Source organism: Mugil cephalus, chromosome 10 (genome assembly GCF_022458985.1).
Source record: "Mugil cephalus isolate CIBA_MC_2020 chromosome 10, CIBA_Mcephalus_1.1, whole genome shotgun sequence".
NCBI classification, from domain to species: domain Eukaryota; kingdom Metazoa; phylum Chordata; class Actinopteri; order Mugiliformes; family Mugilidae; genus Mugil; species Mugil cephalus.
The window spans coordinates 2,155,531-2,174,846 of record NC_061779.1 but is presented as its reverse complement, the minus strand read 5'-3'; the positions used below and the strand labels follow the sequence as shown (position 1 = coordinate 2,174,846).

The 19,316-nt window shown below is 44.8% G+C and overlaps 1 protein-coding gene across 6 annotated transcripts in view; it reads right to left on the bottom strand.

Annotated features, from left to right (window-relative positions):
• brsk2a (BR serine/threonine kinase 2a) overlaps positions 1–18,491 on the bottom strand; it is a 186,658-nt gene extending 168,167 nt beyond the window's left edge. For 5 of the 6 annotated variants that reach the window (XM_047595923.1, XM_047595924.1, XM_047595927.1 and 2 more), the window contains exon 1: positions 18,004–18,491. In XM_047595923.1, the coding sequence (XP_047451879.1) occupies positions 18,004–18,097 (94 nt within the window). In that variant the 5' untranslated portion in view covers positions 18,098–18,491. The remainder of the gene's footprint in view (positions 1–18,003) is intronic. The other variant, XM_047595921.1, reaches the window with a different exon arrangement.
• Positions 18,492–19,316: the final 825 nt, after the last annotated feature.

Here is a 19,316-nt window from a genome sequence, read left to right as displayed (position 1 = left end):
CATTTCTGTGAAAGGAACCAGTTTATGGAACAATCTGAACAAAGAAATCAAAGAATCCAAATCAAAAATTGCATTAAAAGAACAATTAAAGCCAGAATGTTAAGGAAATATAACGAAACATGTTAGTTTGTGTAGTCATGAAAGGTCGACAAACATGTTTTTGTTTTGTTTGTATGATGGAATTAAATCTTGGGAACTAAAATGGAAACGTGTTTTATTATTATTATTATTATTGTGTTTTTATTAAAGATTATTCTTCTTCTTGCTCCTTTCATTCAGATTTGGGAATGTTTGTGTTCATACTGAATCATTTTTAATCAATAAATGAAATAAAAAACTAAATAAATAAATAAAACTCAATCTCTTTTTCTCTCACGTGTTATTTATCCATGTACATAGGATCCTTTACTCTTCTTTCCTTCAACGTTTTCCCAGTCAAACATCTATAGTGGCATCTTCATCTTATGTTCCATTGTCCTTGTCATTCATTACACAGCAGCTCCTACCATCAATTTTCCTTAGTTATTAATCATTTCAAGTCATAGACCAAGACAAAAAGTTCATTTTATTGGTCCCAGCATCTCAACTGTGAGACTTGGCTTCTTTTCTTGCTTTAAATCACTCATATTGCCATGTTTGTTGGCCTGAGAGGGCAAGCAATTTGAAAAAAATACTACCTTGGGATAAAGGAAATCATAGTTTTTCCTGATTTCTGACACTTTATGGATCAAACAATCAATGTATTCCTTAACCGTGGCGGCTACCGTCAGATTAATTGTTAATCGATAGATGCAAAATCTGCACAATTTCCCTGACTGCACCATCGTAACAGTTATTTCTTTAAGTTAGAGGCAAATGCTCCATTAAAATGCACCGAAAAACAAGGAGCGAGAGCCACTTCTGTCCATCTTTCTGATCGCGGCTGTTGGGGGAAATAATGAAGCCTGTGGAAATTATCAGAACGAAATGACGAGGAGGCCGTGAAAGCGGCGGAGTCATCTTCCCATACAGATTTCCCAGTATGTCAGTTACCATGGTGACCATACGCGACTATAAAAAAGGCGTCTAGCAACGAGGAGCAACCAGGTAACGAAGAAGAACAACAACAGCTTCAGTTCAAAGTGTGCGACTCAAAAACGGCGTCGTCTTCTTCTTCTACTATTCAGGTGTGAGGTGTGTGAATATATATTAATGTTTTGAATGTGTTACATGGAGTCGGGGAGGGGGTGTGAGCGTATGGGTGGAGCTATTAAGGGAGGGGGACCGAAACACAAGCAGCGGGGGGTCTGAATTCAGCACCGCCGTCTTGATTGGAAGCACTTGCTGCGAGACGCCGACATGTCGTCTGAACCCACCAGGTGTTCCAGCGACATGCTCCGCGCTGGCATGTGCTCACTGCTTAGGATGCGACTGTGCGACTATATCCAGCATCAGCACTGAGGCTGAGCAGTGACAAATACTTTCTTATTCACAAATGCTTATTGACTAACCCATGGAAAAGGATGCAAGCCGACTTTGTGTTTTATACTGATAGCAACACACACACGTGTGTTCATGGTAACGACGTATGCACAACCCGCCAACGCCATATGTGTGGGCAACGCATGTGTGACATTTCTGACAGGTAGGGAGGTTTGAGATGACAGCACTGGTGTGTGTACGCTACAGATATGTACGATCAAGGCCATAAAAAAAACTGATAAAAGACTAACGTGTGTGTGTGTGAAATAAAAGGAAGCGTTAAAGAAGGTCTGGGAGTAGGCAGGCAGTCGACATTTATGTTTATGGAGAGCACAACATTTTAAATCCCATTTAAATAGGATTTAAATAGGATTTTGGATGGTAGCAATTAGGGGCGGAGCCGAACCCGAGTACAGTATCTGGAAAGGCACAAAATTATAAAATTATTTGTATTCGAGAACAAGACAAACATCCGATCATGAAGCTGCTTTTTAATCATGTGCGTCTGCTCGGATTGAGTGACGTTCAGGAGTCACTGGGAAAAGTCTGGACTCGGTACCAGGAACAACACAACTTAACTGTATCAGTAGTTGTTTTTGTTTTTTGGGAGATTATTCTGTTTCGTTCCATTGGTGTTGAGACGTCTGCAGTCAGGTTCTCTCGTGTTAGCATTAGCCTGTTAGCTTGCTAATTCAACTTATTGTCCACTGGAAAATGGTAAATGTTACATAGAGCTTTTCTATCTATTGCTGCTCAAAGTGCTTTACAGTCACAGAGGTTCAGCGTCTTGCTCAAGGACACTTCATCCCAGGGATCGAACCTCTAACCTCTTCACCTACCGACCCACAGTCACTCCTATCGTCTCCCACAAGCACTAAATCATCATCACACTCAAGTTCTGACTCTTCAAGTCAGAATAAATCACCTCCATTAGCTGCATTTAATGCAAAACATCAACCAATACTGGAGAAACATCCATAATTATTATAATGGATAACTAAAGAATATTCATTTTTACACATGCATGTCCTAAAGTAGATGTGGAACTAAAAACAAAAATGTATTTTTACACCTATTTTGAAGCCTCCCAGCAATATTCATGAAAAGTGTTTAGACGTCAACTCAACAGGAGTCAAAAACTATGTGTAAAATGCAGACTAGAGATTCAAAATCAATACAATCGTATACATTACAAGAATAAAAAAATATTAAGAAACAAAGAGGGATTGGATGAGGGAACTGAGGGGGATGTGTGGGGTGTTTCTCCATTTCATTAACTTCACAGTGATAAGGGAAGATATAAGGGAGACCAAAGCCGGAGAGGTAGACATGTTCACCGATGATCCCATTAGGCTGAAAAAAAGGGGGTAATACAGGGAGACGGAGGTGGAAGGGAAATGGCAGGGTGGCAGTGAACGCCACGGGGGGAAAATGGCGAGGAAGGCGGAGGACAGGAAGGAGGAACTGGAAAAAGCAGACGAGGATGAAAATGAGGGGAGTGGAGGGAAGAAGCGGAGCAGGAAAAAGCACCTTTGAAAACGGTTGATAAAATCCATTAAAAATACTTGGAGCTCTTAGTTCAGTGGCAGCGCTGTGGCCCCGGCTCACGATATGGATTTAAACACACACACAGTATACGCTGCTGCAAGCTTCGGGGAATGTGGGAAACCCTTATTAAAGCTAAGCTCCCGGTGATTTTAATATGATGGGGATCATTTGCAGCGTTTGATTGGAAAACATGTGAGCAGTCAGGCATTTTTTGAAGCTATTATATGTCCAAATAAAATAATCATAGGCTAATGTGGCTCGGCTTAATTAACTTATTTTGACTTAACTGGCTGAACGAATATAAACGCAGACCATTATTTGTGTTATTATAATTGGGCTAATCGCTCATCCAAATGATTAATAGTGAAATAACTTTGGAAGTTAAATATTGCTTCTGTCAAATGACGCCAATGCACGCTTCTCTTTTTTATAGTTACAGATGAGCATCGTGCCACTGGAGACCACTGCGAGATTTAGGGCTTTATAATGTTTAATATGCAAAGTGACTTGGCTGTTATGAAAGAAATATATAAAAGCAAAACAAGGCAGATTATAATGTGGATAGAGGCTTTATTGCACATTAAGTCTGGCCTGAAAAGCACTGCGCAGCCAAATGGGGTCCTCCATCACTTAATACGTTTGCTGGAAACCACATGTTTGACTGTTTGAATGACTAAACTAGGAACAATATCCTTAAATAAGGAGCAAGTGGACAACGCTAAAACCAAAACTCACATCTATTTCAAGAGCATGTGAAAGAGTCTGAAATAGGGCTGGTATCTTGTTATGATATGAATTTTTAATATACCAGCATATCAATGTATTTGATTAGAGACAGTTTCACAGTTTCAGACCAATTTTAGGTTTTTGTGATTGAGAAAAAAAATGTTGCGCGCAGACTACAATTATTACGGTAGCTGGGGTCTTGCTGCTATTGACATTACAGATATATCAGTTTAAATATCCTGAGACCTGGCGTCCTCATATGAGGACATTATGTTTTAGGTTTTATTGCAGCTTATTCTGCTTCATTTAAACCCGTTGTCCTCGTTAGTGGACGCTTTAGTCTGCCATCTAGTGTTGGATTCATTCTACAGACGATCACAGGACAAAAGTAGACGAGGAAGAAAACCCCATTAAATTCTACTTATTTATTTATGCTTATTAATAAGCAAGTACTCGTTTGAGGACGCTGGGACTCCACTGTTTGCGATTTTATTTTTGCTCTGCCACGTCCAGGTATTAAAATAAACACTTTTACATTTTTGTCACACATTGGTGACTTTGTTATAGTATAAATAATGACATAATACCAGTGTCCACATATAAGGACATTGTTTTTTCCAAAAAATACTACTTCCTGTTTCTGCTTCTTATTTCCTACTGATCCCAAATAGCTTGAAGAAATTAAAAATACGTGGCAAACTAAAGCTCGGGTCTCATGAGGTTAAATACGAATAAATATGTCAAAATAAATTAAACCGTAATTGTTCCTGTTTCTTCATTTCATCTTGATAACATTTAATTCTTCTTTTTTGTTTTTTCTATCTCCAAGCTAGTCTCAGTGCTAACACGGTGTCATGCAAACCTGTTTTACTACTAGTGTGAGATTATTCTACAATATTTACTCATCATCACAGTAAAATAGTCCATCCTCAATCAATCTACTGCATTAATTCCTCTCTTAAAAAGTAGAAAATGTTGTGAACACGTGATTATGCATGAAAAAAAACAAAAAAACCCAAACATTTTTGGTTACACCGCCCACCCCGACGTCCAATTATGTGGAAAATAATATGAAATAAATCCTGCAGTGCAGTAGCAGGACTCTGCAAAGGAGGAGATGTGGTCCCCGGATGCACATGGAGGGATTCCACTGGTTCCTCTCCTCGTCGTCTCTGCAGTACTGATGAGGAGATCCTGATGAAGGTTAAGCCCCCCTCAACCCCTTTCTTAATCACTGCCATTAGCTCCACAGGCACCACCACCCTGACCCCGCCACCTCCAGCCCTCAGAAATTAATCACACTCATAAGCTATCACTGCTACACTTGCAGGCATACGCTCGCCCGTGGAGACGAGTGCATGTTTATACGCGACGCGACACACTCCCTTCGAAAAAAAAAAAAAAAAAAAACACATTTGGTTTGTGTTTTTCGCTCATCTGAGGGCGATCAAACAGCATCGCACCTTAACCTGGCCTCTCACTCGAAGCAGGTTATCAACTGAGTGGTATGGCCCCTAATTAACCCATATAAGTAGTATCAGCATGCATGTAAAAAAAAAACAAAAAAATAAAAAATGAGTGAGAAGCTTCTGGACACATACTGGTGGCCGGGAGACTAAATTCACATAATGACGCCCGAGCAAATACAAATCCCCCCCGTTCAGGAGATAAAACAGATATAAGAACACATTCAAACAATAATAATAAAAACACAAACTGCCTAGAAGCTGTTTTTGAAATGAGCACCATTCATTTGCTTCAGCCATTAACCGAGACAACCCCCCAAAGGGAGGGCGGTAATAACTCGGTGCAGTAGCGCTGCTTGTGTACGGCTACAATAGACGGAGAAACCTTCTTTTTCCCGATTCCACGAGACTCCTGCATGTGAAGGCGAAAGGGGCCACGTCGGGCGCAGAGGATCTGTGTAAACCAGAACAGGCCTGATGCGAGTCCTGGGACTCGCCTAATGAGTCGCTCCGTAGTCCGGACACGTACCGGCGGGTCCCGGGAGAGGCCCCGGCGGTGGTGGTGGTGGTGGTGAGCTCTCTGCACTCCGGCTCTCACCTCCGCGGCCTCCTCCTGCATGGGACTCCTCATACGTGACACAGAAACCGCTCCGGGTATAATTCACAGAGAACAAGAGCACTTCATTAAAGAGAGCTTCCAACAGGACGAGGGTTTTTTTTTTTTCCTCCATGAAGTCAAACAAGACGAGGGGAGGGAGGGGGTGAGGATTAAGGGACGGCTAGTTTCCCAAAAGTTCATTGCACTGGTTTTGATATACGCCCTATAATCTACTGTGTACGTGTGGAGAGGCAGCTCAGTGATTCTAAAGCGGAGAAATATGCGTCTCTTAATTAAAGGGTCGGCTTGATTTAGTGCCGCGCTGAAGCTGAGATCCGGGCAGCGAAAGAAAGAAAGAAAGAAAGAAATAAGAAGAGAGGCGACCCCGAGAAGAAGAAGAAGAAGAAGAAGAAGAAGAAGGCCAACACACACACACACCCAGCCAACAAGCACATCTCTGGCTGGTTTAATGAGGCTGATCTAACCTGGAACCTTTTATCAGCTGCTACGATGAATCCTGGAATAACAAATCATTACACCGACTCAAATCATGTCCGTCTGCAGGTGTGTGCAAATGTCTGTCTCTCGTCTCGCCGTCAATGCTAAGAGAGCAGCACCGATACACTCGATACAGGGATGTGCTCGGAAACACACAAAGGAAGACAAACACACACACACACACACACACTGAGCTCCTCCAGGTAAAGGTTTGAATATTTCATAACGTCTCATTAAAGAGCGACTATAAGAGGTTGAAGTATAATGATACTGGCCAAGACGGGAGTAATAAATTCAGGTCCCATGCAAGCCTAATCAGCCCCGTTCGCACTGACACAGTCACAGGCTTAAGGGCATCAGAAACACAAGCGTACGACGCCAAATGTTCCCCACTTACAAGCCGGAGGAGGAGACGTCGGCTAAATCTGTCCAAACTTTTTTTAACAGGGTCTCAACTTTTGCTCGTAAAATAACTAAAACAAGCGTCGGGATGGAGGAACGGAGAAACAGCCTCAACTACGACAGTTTATCAAGCTAAAAAAATGACCAAATATATATTTGTGAGGACAGTTTCCTCTGCATTATGAATGGAAACCAAGTAATGTTTGGTTCTAATCTGCAAAAATATCCTTTTCCACTTATGAAACACCATTTCCACAGGGTTCATTTAACGCTGGCGTCATTCAGCGCCGCATGTATTAGTCATTCTCTAGTTTGTCCAATGTCTAATTCCTCGTTACTGTTTAATGGTGACAAACATGCTGAGTGCCAAATAAAATATATTAAAAAAAAAAAAAACGTACACACTTCTACGAGACTTATAAATTTAACGGCGGCGCTTTTAATGACGTGAGGAGCAACATTACAAAAGATGCGTTCGGCTTCTGTCACTGTCCAGTTACGCTTCCTTTCGTGGTTTCGCGTCGTGAAGTGTGACGATACATTCTGCTCAAATCGCTCCTTACAAGCAATTACCAGCTCTGGCCTATAAAACCAACACATTACATTAGACGCACGATGATGGCTTCCGTTTATGTGTGTGTGTGTTTTCTTATTTTATTATTATTGTAAGAAAAGACAGAAGAAAGGAAAGAGGAGGGTGACACGCATTACTACGGCTTATCCTACTAAAACAAAAGAGAAATCATTGTAGATTAAGCAACAGCTACGACAGTGTACGTAAATGAACGTCTACAATATCGTATTTGTATCGTATTGCATCAGTGTAAGCGTGTTAAAGTGTGTGTCTGCAGGTATATACACTGCGAGGCGAGTGTATATGTAAAGATTTAATTGAATTCCTTCTGCTACTATGCAGGCCCACAGCACTGTGGCTTATCCAGCCCCCGAATTGCTGCCAGCGAGATCTAATCATGCTGCATGAAATGAACCCTACCTGAGCAGAATGGCAGTGCCGAGGTCTGGAGGCTGCAGGGGAATACCTCCATTAGGCACAAAACGAGGAAACAAGGGAGCGGGGAGGGTCAAAAAAAGAAAAGGGGGGCGGCAAGACATGCAGGAGTGTGAGAGTGTAATTGATACAGAAATAAGAAAGGGAAAGAAATATGTTGTATAATAATAAAAAAAAAGAAACACCTGCCAAATGAAAACATGAGGAATGCTAACGCAGTCGAGTTTTCCAGTCACTTTAAAATGTCATTTACGTGGAGGAAACAGTTTCATGATATGCTTCCTAGAGTCACTAGGAAATATCAATATATATACACACACACACACACACGTTAAGAAAATGCAGTCGTAGCTTGAAAAATATTTGAGCCCCGTGTCGGACATGTAGCGTCTACCGCAGACAGGTGGGCCGTAATGATCATAATAATAATACATCCGCGTGAGTCATGCGGCGCTTGTGTGCACTGGAAAAATGGACATCGCCGCTGTTGATGGCTCACGCTCTCATTTTACAAGGCGTAACACATTAACAAAAAAAAAAAAAAGAGCCAGCTGACCTGGCCGAGCGAAATAACAACTTCCACGGGCCACGGCCGCGGATCCATGGCCACCACGAGCATGCGAAAGAGCACGTGAAGACGTGTTGCTATGGCTACTGACTCTTCGGGGTTTACGTGTTCGTGTGCACGTCAAAGGTGTCGGCCGCTCTGAGCTTCTGTGTGATGATAAAGCTACTGGATAAATGAAGCATCCATCCATCCACCCACTTTGCAAAGGTGCCAGCGCTGACTGACAGGTAAAACTCCAGCGAGGTTAAATAGAGGACAACGCCCGAAGAGCCGACGTCCAAGCTTCGTAAAATGTCCTGGCGGGCGTGAGTTAGGTGGAGGTGTTTGTGCGTTGTCCCGAAGGCTTCAGCGTGCACGGTAAAAATTACTCCATCCACAGCACATTCCTTCCTGCCTGTGTGAGAGCGTGAGCTCGAGTTTGTGCATCATGTGCAACTGTGCATCAATGCGGCTGTGCATGCTACGATTTGAATGATAATAGAGGCACTGACCCTGAGAGACGCTTCATCGCTGTGACTCTTTTTCCCCCCTCACACAGAAACTCTCTCCTTTGGTGAGACTGCACAACCACCACCACCTCCTCCCTCCTCCTCTCAGTCTCTCTCATGTTCACCCGTGTCCCCTGAGTTACAGCTCTCAGATGCTGTTATGTATCGGACAGAGTCGGTGAAACTGGAACACGCGACACTAAAAACCACTAAAACACTAGACGAGTAAACACACACACACACGGGCGCATTTTAGCGCAACACACAGCAGCAGGAGCCACCTCAGCGATAAGCAGCACTTAGCGATAAAAAAAAAAAAAAGAAACAAGACTCAACCTTACTCCCTACTCTGTTCCTTTTTCCCTTTAATCACTCCATCGTGGAAAAAGAGGAGAAAGATTTAGCAAAAGAAAGAAAAATATCACCTGACACAACATAACGAATGTGTGCAGTAACGGAGAGTCTCACATGGTCGGAAGAGGCCAAGAGGTCACTTCGACTAATGAATTATTCCCTTTGTAGAAAAGCCTCCATTACTGCCTCTGACCTCACAGCGCTGTGAAATTGGATTTACTCATCCAGATTTTAGCCCTTAATGAAAAGAGATTTCATAAACCTCTTAATGGTGTGAGAATTTATTTAAGAGTTTTGGTCAGTTCACATGAGAACATGTTAAATTAAATATCTATATCGCGGAGATGCTTCGTATAATAAATACACAGCGAATGTACGACACTACATCTTTCGTCTGTTTCCGGCCCCATTAGAAAACATTACGTCACAACGCAGACGTGTCCATCAACCAAACGTCCATCAGTCCAGTGAAAAGTAGGACAGCGTGTTGGTCCTATTAAAACATTTATGCAGAAACTGTACTTTCCATAAACCAGTGCAGCGGCACCACTTTTAAAAGGAAAGTAGCACGAGATGTAAAATACAATTCAAACCAAAAAAAAAAAATGAGCCCCGTGCCCAGTTTTCATCCTGATGCATAGTCATGACAGATGATGTGACCTGGCAGCTCAAAGCGCCGCCCTGTTCTCTGATGGAGCGGCAACACAGGAGATAAATTTTAGTTTTGGCTGCACCACTGTGGCAACACCTGAGATCCAGGTGGTTTTTTTCTGTAAACAAAACAAGCGTTGGAAAGGACGGAACATCATCATCAGAAAAATCAAAGCGAACCTGCCTTTCTCCAACAGACTCCTGCTGCGTCCTGATGCTCCAGGCTGGGATGCGATGACTTGAGCTAACAATAATTCTCTTATGCGTTTCCAAGTGTTAGAAGTCGGTGTCACCAGACACAAGCAGCCAGCGCAGGTTTGCTGGTTTGCGACCAGTCATGCTCATCTAACCTAATCTCGCCGTGGCCCCGTCAGCTTCGCTTCACATGCCAAGCCACATCTCAGGTGTTTCAGGCATGGGCGAAATTGCAGTTCATAGCTTAGAGCTGACGACACATCTCATCGCTGTGGAAGCTGTGAATGCATCACAATTACCCCGTCCCTGCGATCTGCTGGGATGCGGTGCACTCAGTAAGTAAACGCACACCTCCACTCATGTACATATCCCTGAACAACAGCAGCAGTCCGAAGGGAGTTAGTCGGCCACAACCGAAGACACCGGTCCATGTAATTTAAATATATTCACACTGGAAAAAGCCATAACACTCGGCGAAGCAAAACTTTCCGGATGTGCACTGCACCCTGACATTTTCAGGGCATCTGCTGGAGGCTTCCGTACGTGTGAATGCAAACGTCTGAATAGGTCAGACCGGACATTAAACACACTTTATCTCGCTGGTGCAAAGTCCATTTGAGCCCATATGTCAACGAAGCAGGGGACGGTTCAGAGGATTCCCAGCGAGCGAGAGGCCGTGTTCACGATGACGTTACTCGCAGTCTTTTCTGCTTTTGCCTGTGTTTTGCTCTCCACTCTCTACTCCTACACATGTTGCTCCTTGTCTAAGACAAAGAAATATTTCCAATTCATGACAAGGCCGGTGAAATTCCTTTATTGTCATTCCGTTGTTGTTTGTTTTTTAATGTGGATCAATATTGTTATTTTAATAGACCCGTTCATGGCTGGAGGCAGCGTGACGTCACAACGTCAGCTGGAGGCAAAACAGAGGGAAGCTTGAGACGATCACTGTCACTTTCAACTGTGAAAACGGAAACGTCGTCTTGTTGTATTTTTTTGGTGCCAAAACTGAAAAATCAAAAACACCAACTTGAGGTTTTGTCACATAACCAGCCACTGTCAATATAGACGACTTTGGTTTGGCTTTGTGAGACAATCAGCAACAACCTGCACGCTTTATATATATTAATATGTAACGCATCATCAATTGTGACTGAAATTATGTTGAGTTAATCATTATTTGGGGGATTCTTGTTGCATGGTTCATGCTAACTGCTAGCTAGCGCAACATTAGTTTAGTGTTTCAGACGTGTCCAAGCAGAAGTTGAATTTACTACGTTACCCTCCACAGTGGTTCGACTGATAAAGACAGACTTCAATACCTGTTTTCCTCGTCCATTCCAGCCAAAACAGTCCATTGAAGTGTGCTAACCGGGCTATAGTGTTCGAGATGTTTTGCCTCCAGCTAAGCCCCGCCCCTTCAGAAAACGTCACATTGTTTACAAACCGAGGGGGAGGGGTCTATAAGAAACTAGCAAAGATTGAAACAAGAGCATCCTTCACCAAATGACATCCATTACCATAATAACTGACCATTTCTGTTAGAATCACCCAAAATGTAGCAATGACCAAATGATTCAAATAATCTATTCAGTGACAAACGATGCCACGTAAATTGTATCAGTTAGAAAACTGTAGTGAAAGTCAAGGTCGCTGGCCCACTCATCTATTTATTAATGGGTAAGGTGCAGCAGGACAGACAGCACTGGGAGGGGTGAGAACAGAGCTCCCGTCCCCCGTCCCCCCCCCAACCCCTGATCTGAGGACAGCCTGCCAAGGCTAGCTGAGCTGACAGCAGCTAAAGCCGAGGCTCCCCACATGTGCTAATCTCCCAGATTTAAATGGGAGCACAGCACAGAGCACAGAGCACAGAGCAGGGCAAGCTGGTCTGATCCACGGCCGTATGTCTGAGCGTACGAGCATGCGCACACGTACGCATGAGGGCGAACATGTCATGGAAAAACAACACAGTCATGCATTCATTCACAGACTCCGCAGATCTGCAGAGGCAAGAAAAAAAAACAGAAAATGTTGTGTTGTAAGGATGCTAACTTCAACCTGCAGCCACTTTACATACAGAGAGAGGCTGAGTGAGTGAAAGGCAGAGAGCATTTCCCTTTATTTCCTAACGCGAGGGAAGACTGGGAAACCAGCAAGAAGCTAGGAAACCATGACAACCAGACAACCAACCTTGGCAACCAACCCCGGCATTCTCACAGTCAGACGCGCAGACAGAGGCGGCTCAGCAAAGGGTTAATCTGAACTGGGTTAGAGGAGGCTGATTTAAGCCCAGTGCTGCTGCGTACCCAGACGTTTAATACAGAATGCGGTATGTCTTCAAGACGTGGCGGCTAAATGTGGCAGCAGACTGACACAGAGATGACACCGAGCAGGTTTCAGTTTGAGCAACAGCGCAAAGTCATGCAGAATTGTCATGGAACAATTCGGGGAAGCAAAGTGAAAAGGAGCTCATTCTCTCTGCCGCACACTGGAACTGGAAAAAACCCGGCGGCGTGAAATTGTAAATGGCACGAGACGATAACACGTTAGGAGAAACACAGAAGCTGAAGCAGAAGTGGGGAACCTCGGAGATGGACAAGGAGGGAGGAGGGAAGGGAAGAGGCTGCGTGTTTGTAGTTTGTCTCGGGGAAAATGGACCGTAACACTGTGTAACCTGGTTCTCCACACTATACACATATATATATATATATATATATATATAATAAAAAAACATGGCAGAGAAACAGTGACAGTAAAGGCAGCAGCTAAATAGGACGTGATGGAGACCGTCCAAAAAACAAAAGGAATAAATAGAGACTATTGGAGCAGTACTACACTTATTCACTGACCTCCCGTTTAAAGATCGAGCCCCTTCCTCCTCGGGAGGAAAGGCAATAGAGAGATGAAAATCAGGGAGGAGGAGGAGGGAGGGGGGGGAATAATGAAGAGAATGATCAATACTTTGCCTTAATTAATAACCTCCACCGCAGTCAGAACATTTCAGGACCGCTTCATGCTCTCAGCTCAAGCGTTTTTCCTTTACATTTCATTTCTCCTCCTCCTCCTTCTCCTCTTCATCCATGCCTTCATTGCTCTCGCCCCCCCCCCCCCCCCCCGGTTCTCCGCCTCTCCTTCCTCATCATTAATCTCTGAAAATCGTTGGCTACATACATTCCTTTCCAATCGATGCAATCCCACTGAGGTCTTGTCTGATTTACCACATGGCTGAATCCCTGTATGAATCTTTTGACCGGCCATGGGAAGAGGGACACGGATGGAGAGATGGAGCTTGGGGGGGGGGGGGGGGGGGGGATAAGGAGGGAGGCACCATCAAATGACAGGGACCATCATCGTTATATAACCCCACCACAGCCCAAAGTCCCAAACACTACAACAAGGGGGGCTACAGGCTAAAAGGGATGGTTTGCTTTACCATTGCGTGTGCCATGCCTAGAAAGGACCATAAAAATTGATGTGACAGAGGCTACGCACCCGGCAATAGGACGCATACACTCATAAAAAAAGCTCACAAATAGACAACATATGCATCCGCAGACACTAACACTCGCACACCAGCCTCCCACCATTTAGGATACATTTCAGGGCTGAGGGAGCAGGGCTTTGGCTTTAGCCAGAGAGTCAAACAGCTGAGGCCATGCAGGCTTGGCTTCAGGGCTCCACAGCTCTGATCCAGCCGGCTTACACTGAAGAGGGGGGGGGGGGGGGGCCAGCTGTGAGCAACACAGTGCAACGATTAGGTCAGGACTTCTCTTACCTGAGCAGTTGAACAGACCCACTGAGACCCAGGGGCCTATCATCATCATCATCATCATCACAGCCTTTTCGCTTGGCGATTTTAGGTCGACTTTTTTTTTTTCTGGGTAATCTGGGAGATACACACCTGTGTTTGAGCTCAGCATAAGACTCCAGATTATTTAAATAGACAGAGAGTCTGCAGGTCACTGGGAGTTTCGCCACCTGCTGCACACACACACACACACACACACACACACACACACACACACACACACACACACACACACACACACCTGCTCGCAGATGCATTTAGTTTGTTCTGGATTTTTCCAAGTGGCTTTTCATTGACAGCATTGACTCAACATTGCCCTCCTCACTTGTCATCATCATCAGGAGTAGCGTGCGCAGTAAAAACAGTATGGATCCCTTCCACCCGACAGGAAATCTTTGGGAGGGGCCATTGATCCGAATCAACCGTACCCAACTCGCCAGCTATCAGTCACCGTCGAATTAACGGTTTTACATTACTATGCAAAGTACCCGACCCCCCCCCCCAAAAAAAACGATCAAGTTAACGTTACTTTCTCATACACAAAGACACACAAACACAGTCCGATACTGCAACGGTGAAACCCACAGCAAGACTTACAAACTGTTCTGCCTTTTGTTGACATGGAGACAGTGAAAACAGCTGGATGTTAGCTTAAATGCCTTGTAAGTCCGGTGAACCCATAAAAAAATAAAAACTCTCCAACTGACAGACAAAAACTGAGAGAGCTGGAGGGAGAAAGTGAGAGCAAGACACAACATCACAGCCAGCTTTTTTGTCAGATGAACAGTCAATATGAAAGTCCCTGAAGCACAAATGATTTCACTCTCTAAACGTCAACCCAAAGAATGAAGCGGTCCACACATCAGCCGCCGTCTCTCAGCCTGTCAATATCCAAGTCTGGCAAAAAAAAACACGGAGACTTTAGCTGGATTAACACGCAGCGTTTACCAGACAACAGGCCTCTGTTCCACTAATCAACAGCCTTCAGGAACAAAGTAACGGCAAAGCGTGTTTTCCGAGGCATTAGGGAACAGAGCGGAGACTCAGCCCATGTTAGCGCACTGGCAAAAACACAAATCCACCGTATTTAGCTGCAAGACTCCGTAGTACAAGAAGGTGGCTCCTGCAAATCAGCTCAAGTGTTACCTGAGTTTCTGTAACATTATGACATTAGACTCTCATGAGGCCTTTATGGGACTTTATACAGCCTTACATGGAGCCACCTCAGTGTCTGATAGGAAAATTGGCAATTTTGAGGTAGTGCACACACACAAGCATGTATCATACACAGTGCAGGACGTACAGAGGACGCCCAGGTCTGGTTCCACCTCTCAAGCACCGTCCTCTACTTGGAAATTGACTCCACACTCCTGTTGCTTCGGTCCCAATCAGTAGTCAGCCATGCAGACACTCCACATCTATGGGGCCGTTTCAGGCACCGATGCACACCTGACGAAGGGGGTCGTGCACACGAGCGATGTATAAAAATTGAAGGGAAACAGTGGCGTGCACAAGTGCAAATACTTCTTCTATCAATCTTTGCAGGAATCTGTTGTGACACCGAAAGAAATAGCGCAAAGGGATGAGCCCCTGCTGTTCAAGTGTTGCAGCCTGTCGTATGCAAAGGAAGTTTTGCATTGACGCAAACGTGCCAAAGTTGCAAAAGCCACGATGCCACAGTCAGTGCTACCTTCGGGGCCACGTGAGTGTGTGAGCGACGGCCTGTGGGGACTTTGGCTGCGTAAGGGGGGGGGGGGATTAGATCAGGAGCCAAACCAGAGCCGCTGCCGTGGCCATGTGTGTTTGTGACAGGACGGGGCCTTAATCACTTAATGAACGCAGAGCAGCGCGACTCCTCTGAGCTGAGATCCACCAGAGGACTTCCACTCCACCCCCCCCCCCCCCCCCCCCCCCCCTCTTCTCTAATAATACCAGCCAACCACAGCCTGGGAAAAACCTCATAAAGGCTTTAGCTCACTGGACAATCCAGGCTGCCAGTCACCATCACAAGCCTGTCCCATCACAGTTGCCAGGCCAACCCTTTCTGTGGGGGGAGGAGGAGGAGGAGGAGGAGGCGGGGGTCTGGGAAAAAAAAATAAAAAATAAAAAAGATCTAACAGATTAACGAATGGTTAATGGACGAGTGGGATATTATGCACCGTCATTAATCTGAATGGGTTTGGCAGTGGACTAGCTGCACAGACGCCAGTCACCAAATGACTTTTGTAACGCAGAAGAAGACACACACACGGTTACGTCAGGGCATCTGAAACACAACAATGCAACTGACTCTTACTGAATCAAGAACTTTGGGTCCACCTGAAGCTACAAACTCTACACCGCTGGTTTAATGAAGTTTAGAAGTTACACCTGTAGCTTATACACCACAAATACAACTTCCATGCACCCAATACTGGAGGGAAGCGAAGGAAAAAACGCCTCTGGTCCAACGCTCACGTAAAATATGAGCTCAACCACAGATGATCTCAGCCGCACCGTGTCATTAAACGCCTCCACCGCGCAGACCGGCTCTACACCTTACAAACACCCATTAGAGACAGTTAGAGTCTGGCCCCGAGTGAGAGATCCTCCCCGTAAAAACACAAATGATTTAATGTGAGCAGCAGCAGGAGAAAAAGCGAAGACGAAGAAGCCGCGGCGGATTTTTTTTTTTTTTTAACGCCGCATTTGTTATTAAATTGTTTTGAAAACCAAATGGAACACATCCTGCAATATTAATTCCCCGTTCTTAGACGGTACATATCCATTACACCGCCACGAGCCCCAGCCGGCCGGCGCAGACGGAGCTGAGCTGAGCTGAGCCGTCCACGGATGCAAAGTGTTTTTTTAGTGAATTTTAAAGTGGAGAAAAAAATAGACAATCAGTTTACGAAGGCGTGCAGGGAAACCCAGACGGCTGCACATTTACAAACAGGTGAATGAAGTGACCAGGAGGAAACATTTCAAGAAAGCATAAGAGGCTGAGAGCGCACACACACACATACATATATATGTACACACACACACACATATACACGGCTTCCCAGCATGACCAGCTGGACCGGGTGGGAGAAGTAACGCCGATTGTGGCCGTTTTAGACAACAGATGGGAGGAAAATCTACCACCAGATAAGAGAGGGGGAAAGTCTCTGACTCTCCCTCTTTAAGGCTCGATGAGCTCACACAGCATCCCTGCATCACTCCTGCTATTTCTGCACCTCCCCTCTCCCTTCACATGGCTCCACAAACCACGGAGGCTTCCTCGCCGTCCAGCCACCGACCCGACACGCCGGCCTTAGCTAAGGCTAAGGTGTTCGTGCATATGCAAGTAAAAAAAGCGTGAAACGACATTAAAAAATCAAGGCCCACTCTGGCAGTAATTTTGCACGGCACATGTGTTGCAACTTTTAGAAAAACTGCTAAGTCATTGCTGCCTGGGCTGGAGCTAAAAGCATGCGCCCGCTTATTCAGAAAAAGTCCTTCAATGCAGTTGCAGGGGGTTTATGCATATAGATGAGTGCAGCCCCTGCGAGCAGCTCATCTGTCAAGGTGGGAGCCTCTATTCCATGTTTGAGGAAACCCACGTATTGCAGTCGGAGCCTAGAAGAGAAACGCCTGCCTGCCTGAATGCCTGCCTGCCTCCCTTCCTTCCTTGCGTGCCTGCGGACTAAGAATAGATCAATGTATCAGGCAAATCGGGATTAACGGCGTTGTGCTCCAATCACTGAACGCGCAGCCGGAACACACACACACACACACAAACAGACACACACACACACACAGAGGAAAAAGTTCATTTTCATTGGCGATCGCGCTGTCATCATTTGGGGTGTTGGACGCTTTTCCCACTCAGCTCCTCCATGCGCGCACACACACATGCACACATGCACAGTTCAACGCCGACGCACAGACCTAACCAACAAACCGATGTAAAGCAGCAACATCACCTAAATCCCTGCTGCTCGTCCCCCACTCAGCGAGCAACGATTATTATCAGATTCACCGGCGCAAAAATAAAAAAAAAAAATAACATAAACACCAAATAACAGCAGCCCCGAACACCCGCACCGGGCTGCGCAGGTGTTTCTAACTGAGCGGGTTTAGTTATGTGTCACCTGCAGAGACACCCAGCCGGACACATTTCAACTCGGAGCGCTCCGGGGGAAAATAAATAAATAAATAAAATAAAATGAAATAAAAATAAATGCTGCAATTAAAAGCTACAACTAACCTGTCTGTCCTTTCCCGAGCGTCTTCTCCAAACGGTAAGGTCCCACGTAATTGGCGTGTTGGGCGCCGCTGTTGTCTTTACCGGACGATGACATGTCGAAATCTGCGTGGAAATTAGACACTTTGTGATAAAGCGCAGACAATTTTCAAAAAAACGCTCCTATAGCCGGAGGTCCGAGCCGCCGCAGTCTTTCTTTTTAAACTCCACAGCCTCTCCTCTCTCTTCCTCTTTCTCTCTTTATTTATTTTTTTTCTCTCCTCTGTTCCCTACCTCACTCGCTGTTTGAGGAGGTGAGGCTCGCTCCTTTTTCTCTCCTCTTTTTTCTCCTACTGCTGCAGACGAGCCGCAAGTGCCTCGAATATCATGGTCGGCGAGAGCTGCGCTGCCGCTGTGCGTCTGTGGGAGGTGCTGCGGAGCCGCCTGCGATTGATTGACAGCCGAGCCGACCAATCACGGAGCCCGGAGGCCGCCCCTCCCCCCCCTTTTTTTTTTTTCCTCTTGTTGCTGGAGCAATTTCCAGTTTGTCACTGTGAGAGTTTAAAAGCACATAAACAGAACATAGTCTGAATAGGGAAGCAAAATTAAATGCAAAACTTATTCAAAAGCAAAAGTTATACAATTTTCCTCGGGAATAGAGCCATAAATTAATGCTTTTTGTGCATGTTCAGATGTAGATGTGTCAAATTCTGAGTCATATATTAAAATTGCACACACGCAAGACATAATAAAACAGTAGCACAGAATTAGATACAATAAAAGACAATATCAAATATGGAAGAATGTACAAAATATACAAGAATATAACAGCACAAAAACTGGAATATAATACAATTGCTAAGATAGTAAACGTGGACAGTGAGGAAGTTACTGAACGGTCATTAACACACACACACACTCTTATTTATTTTTGTTTCGTTTGTTTCAAAGCGGACACACATCACCTCTCGTGTTATTTGCATATCGCTTCCAATCACTATCATTTCCAGTCGAGCCAGCTCGGCGACATTCAGCGCCATCAAATGCGAAACAACCTTTTTTTGCAATCTGCACGATAAAGCAAACAAAAATGTCCCCGGCAAAAACCTGTTTTTTAAGTGTCTTATACGCATTTTTAACCGTTAGTTCATTCGATTCAATCCAAACACAGATTACACACGAGGCGAGCGCCATGATAGAGTCTGTGAACAGATTTCTAAACGAGCCCTGGTGCAAATCAAACTGAAATTGACCAAAAATACAAAAAGCAAGCTTGCAGGGTCTGGTATCCTGCAAAGTCGTGACCTAAACCAAGCTGCTCAAGCTAAACTACAAGT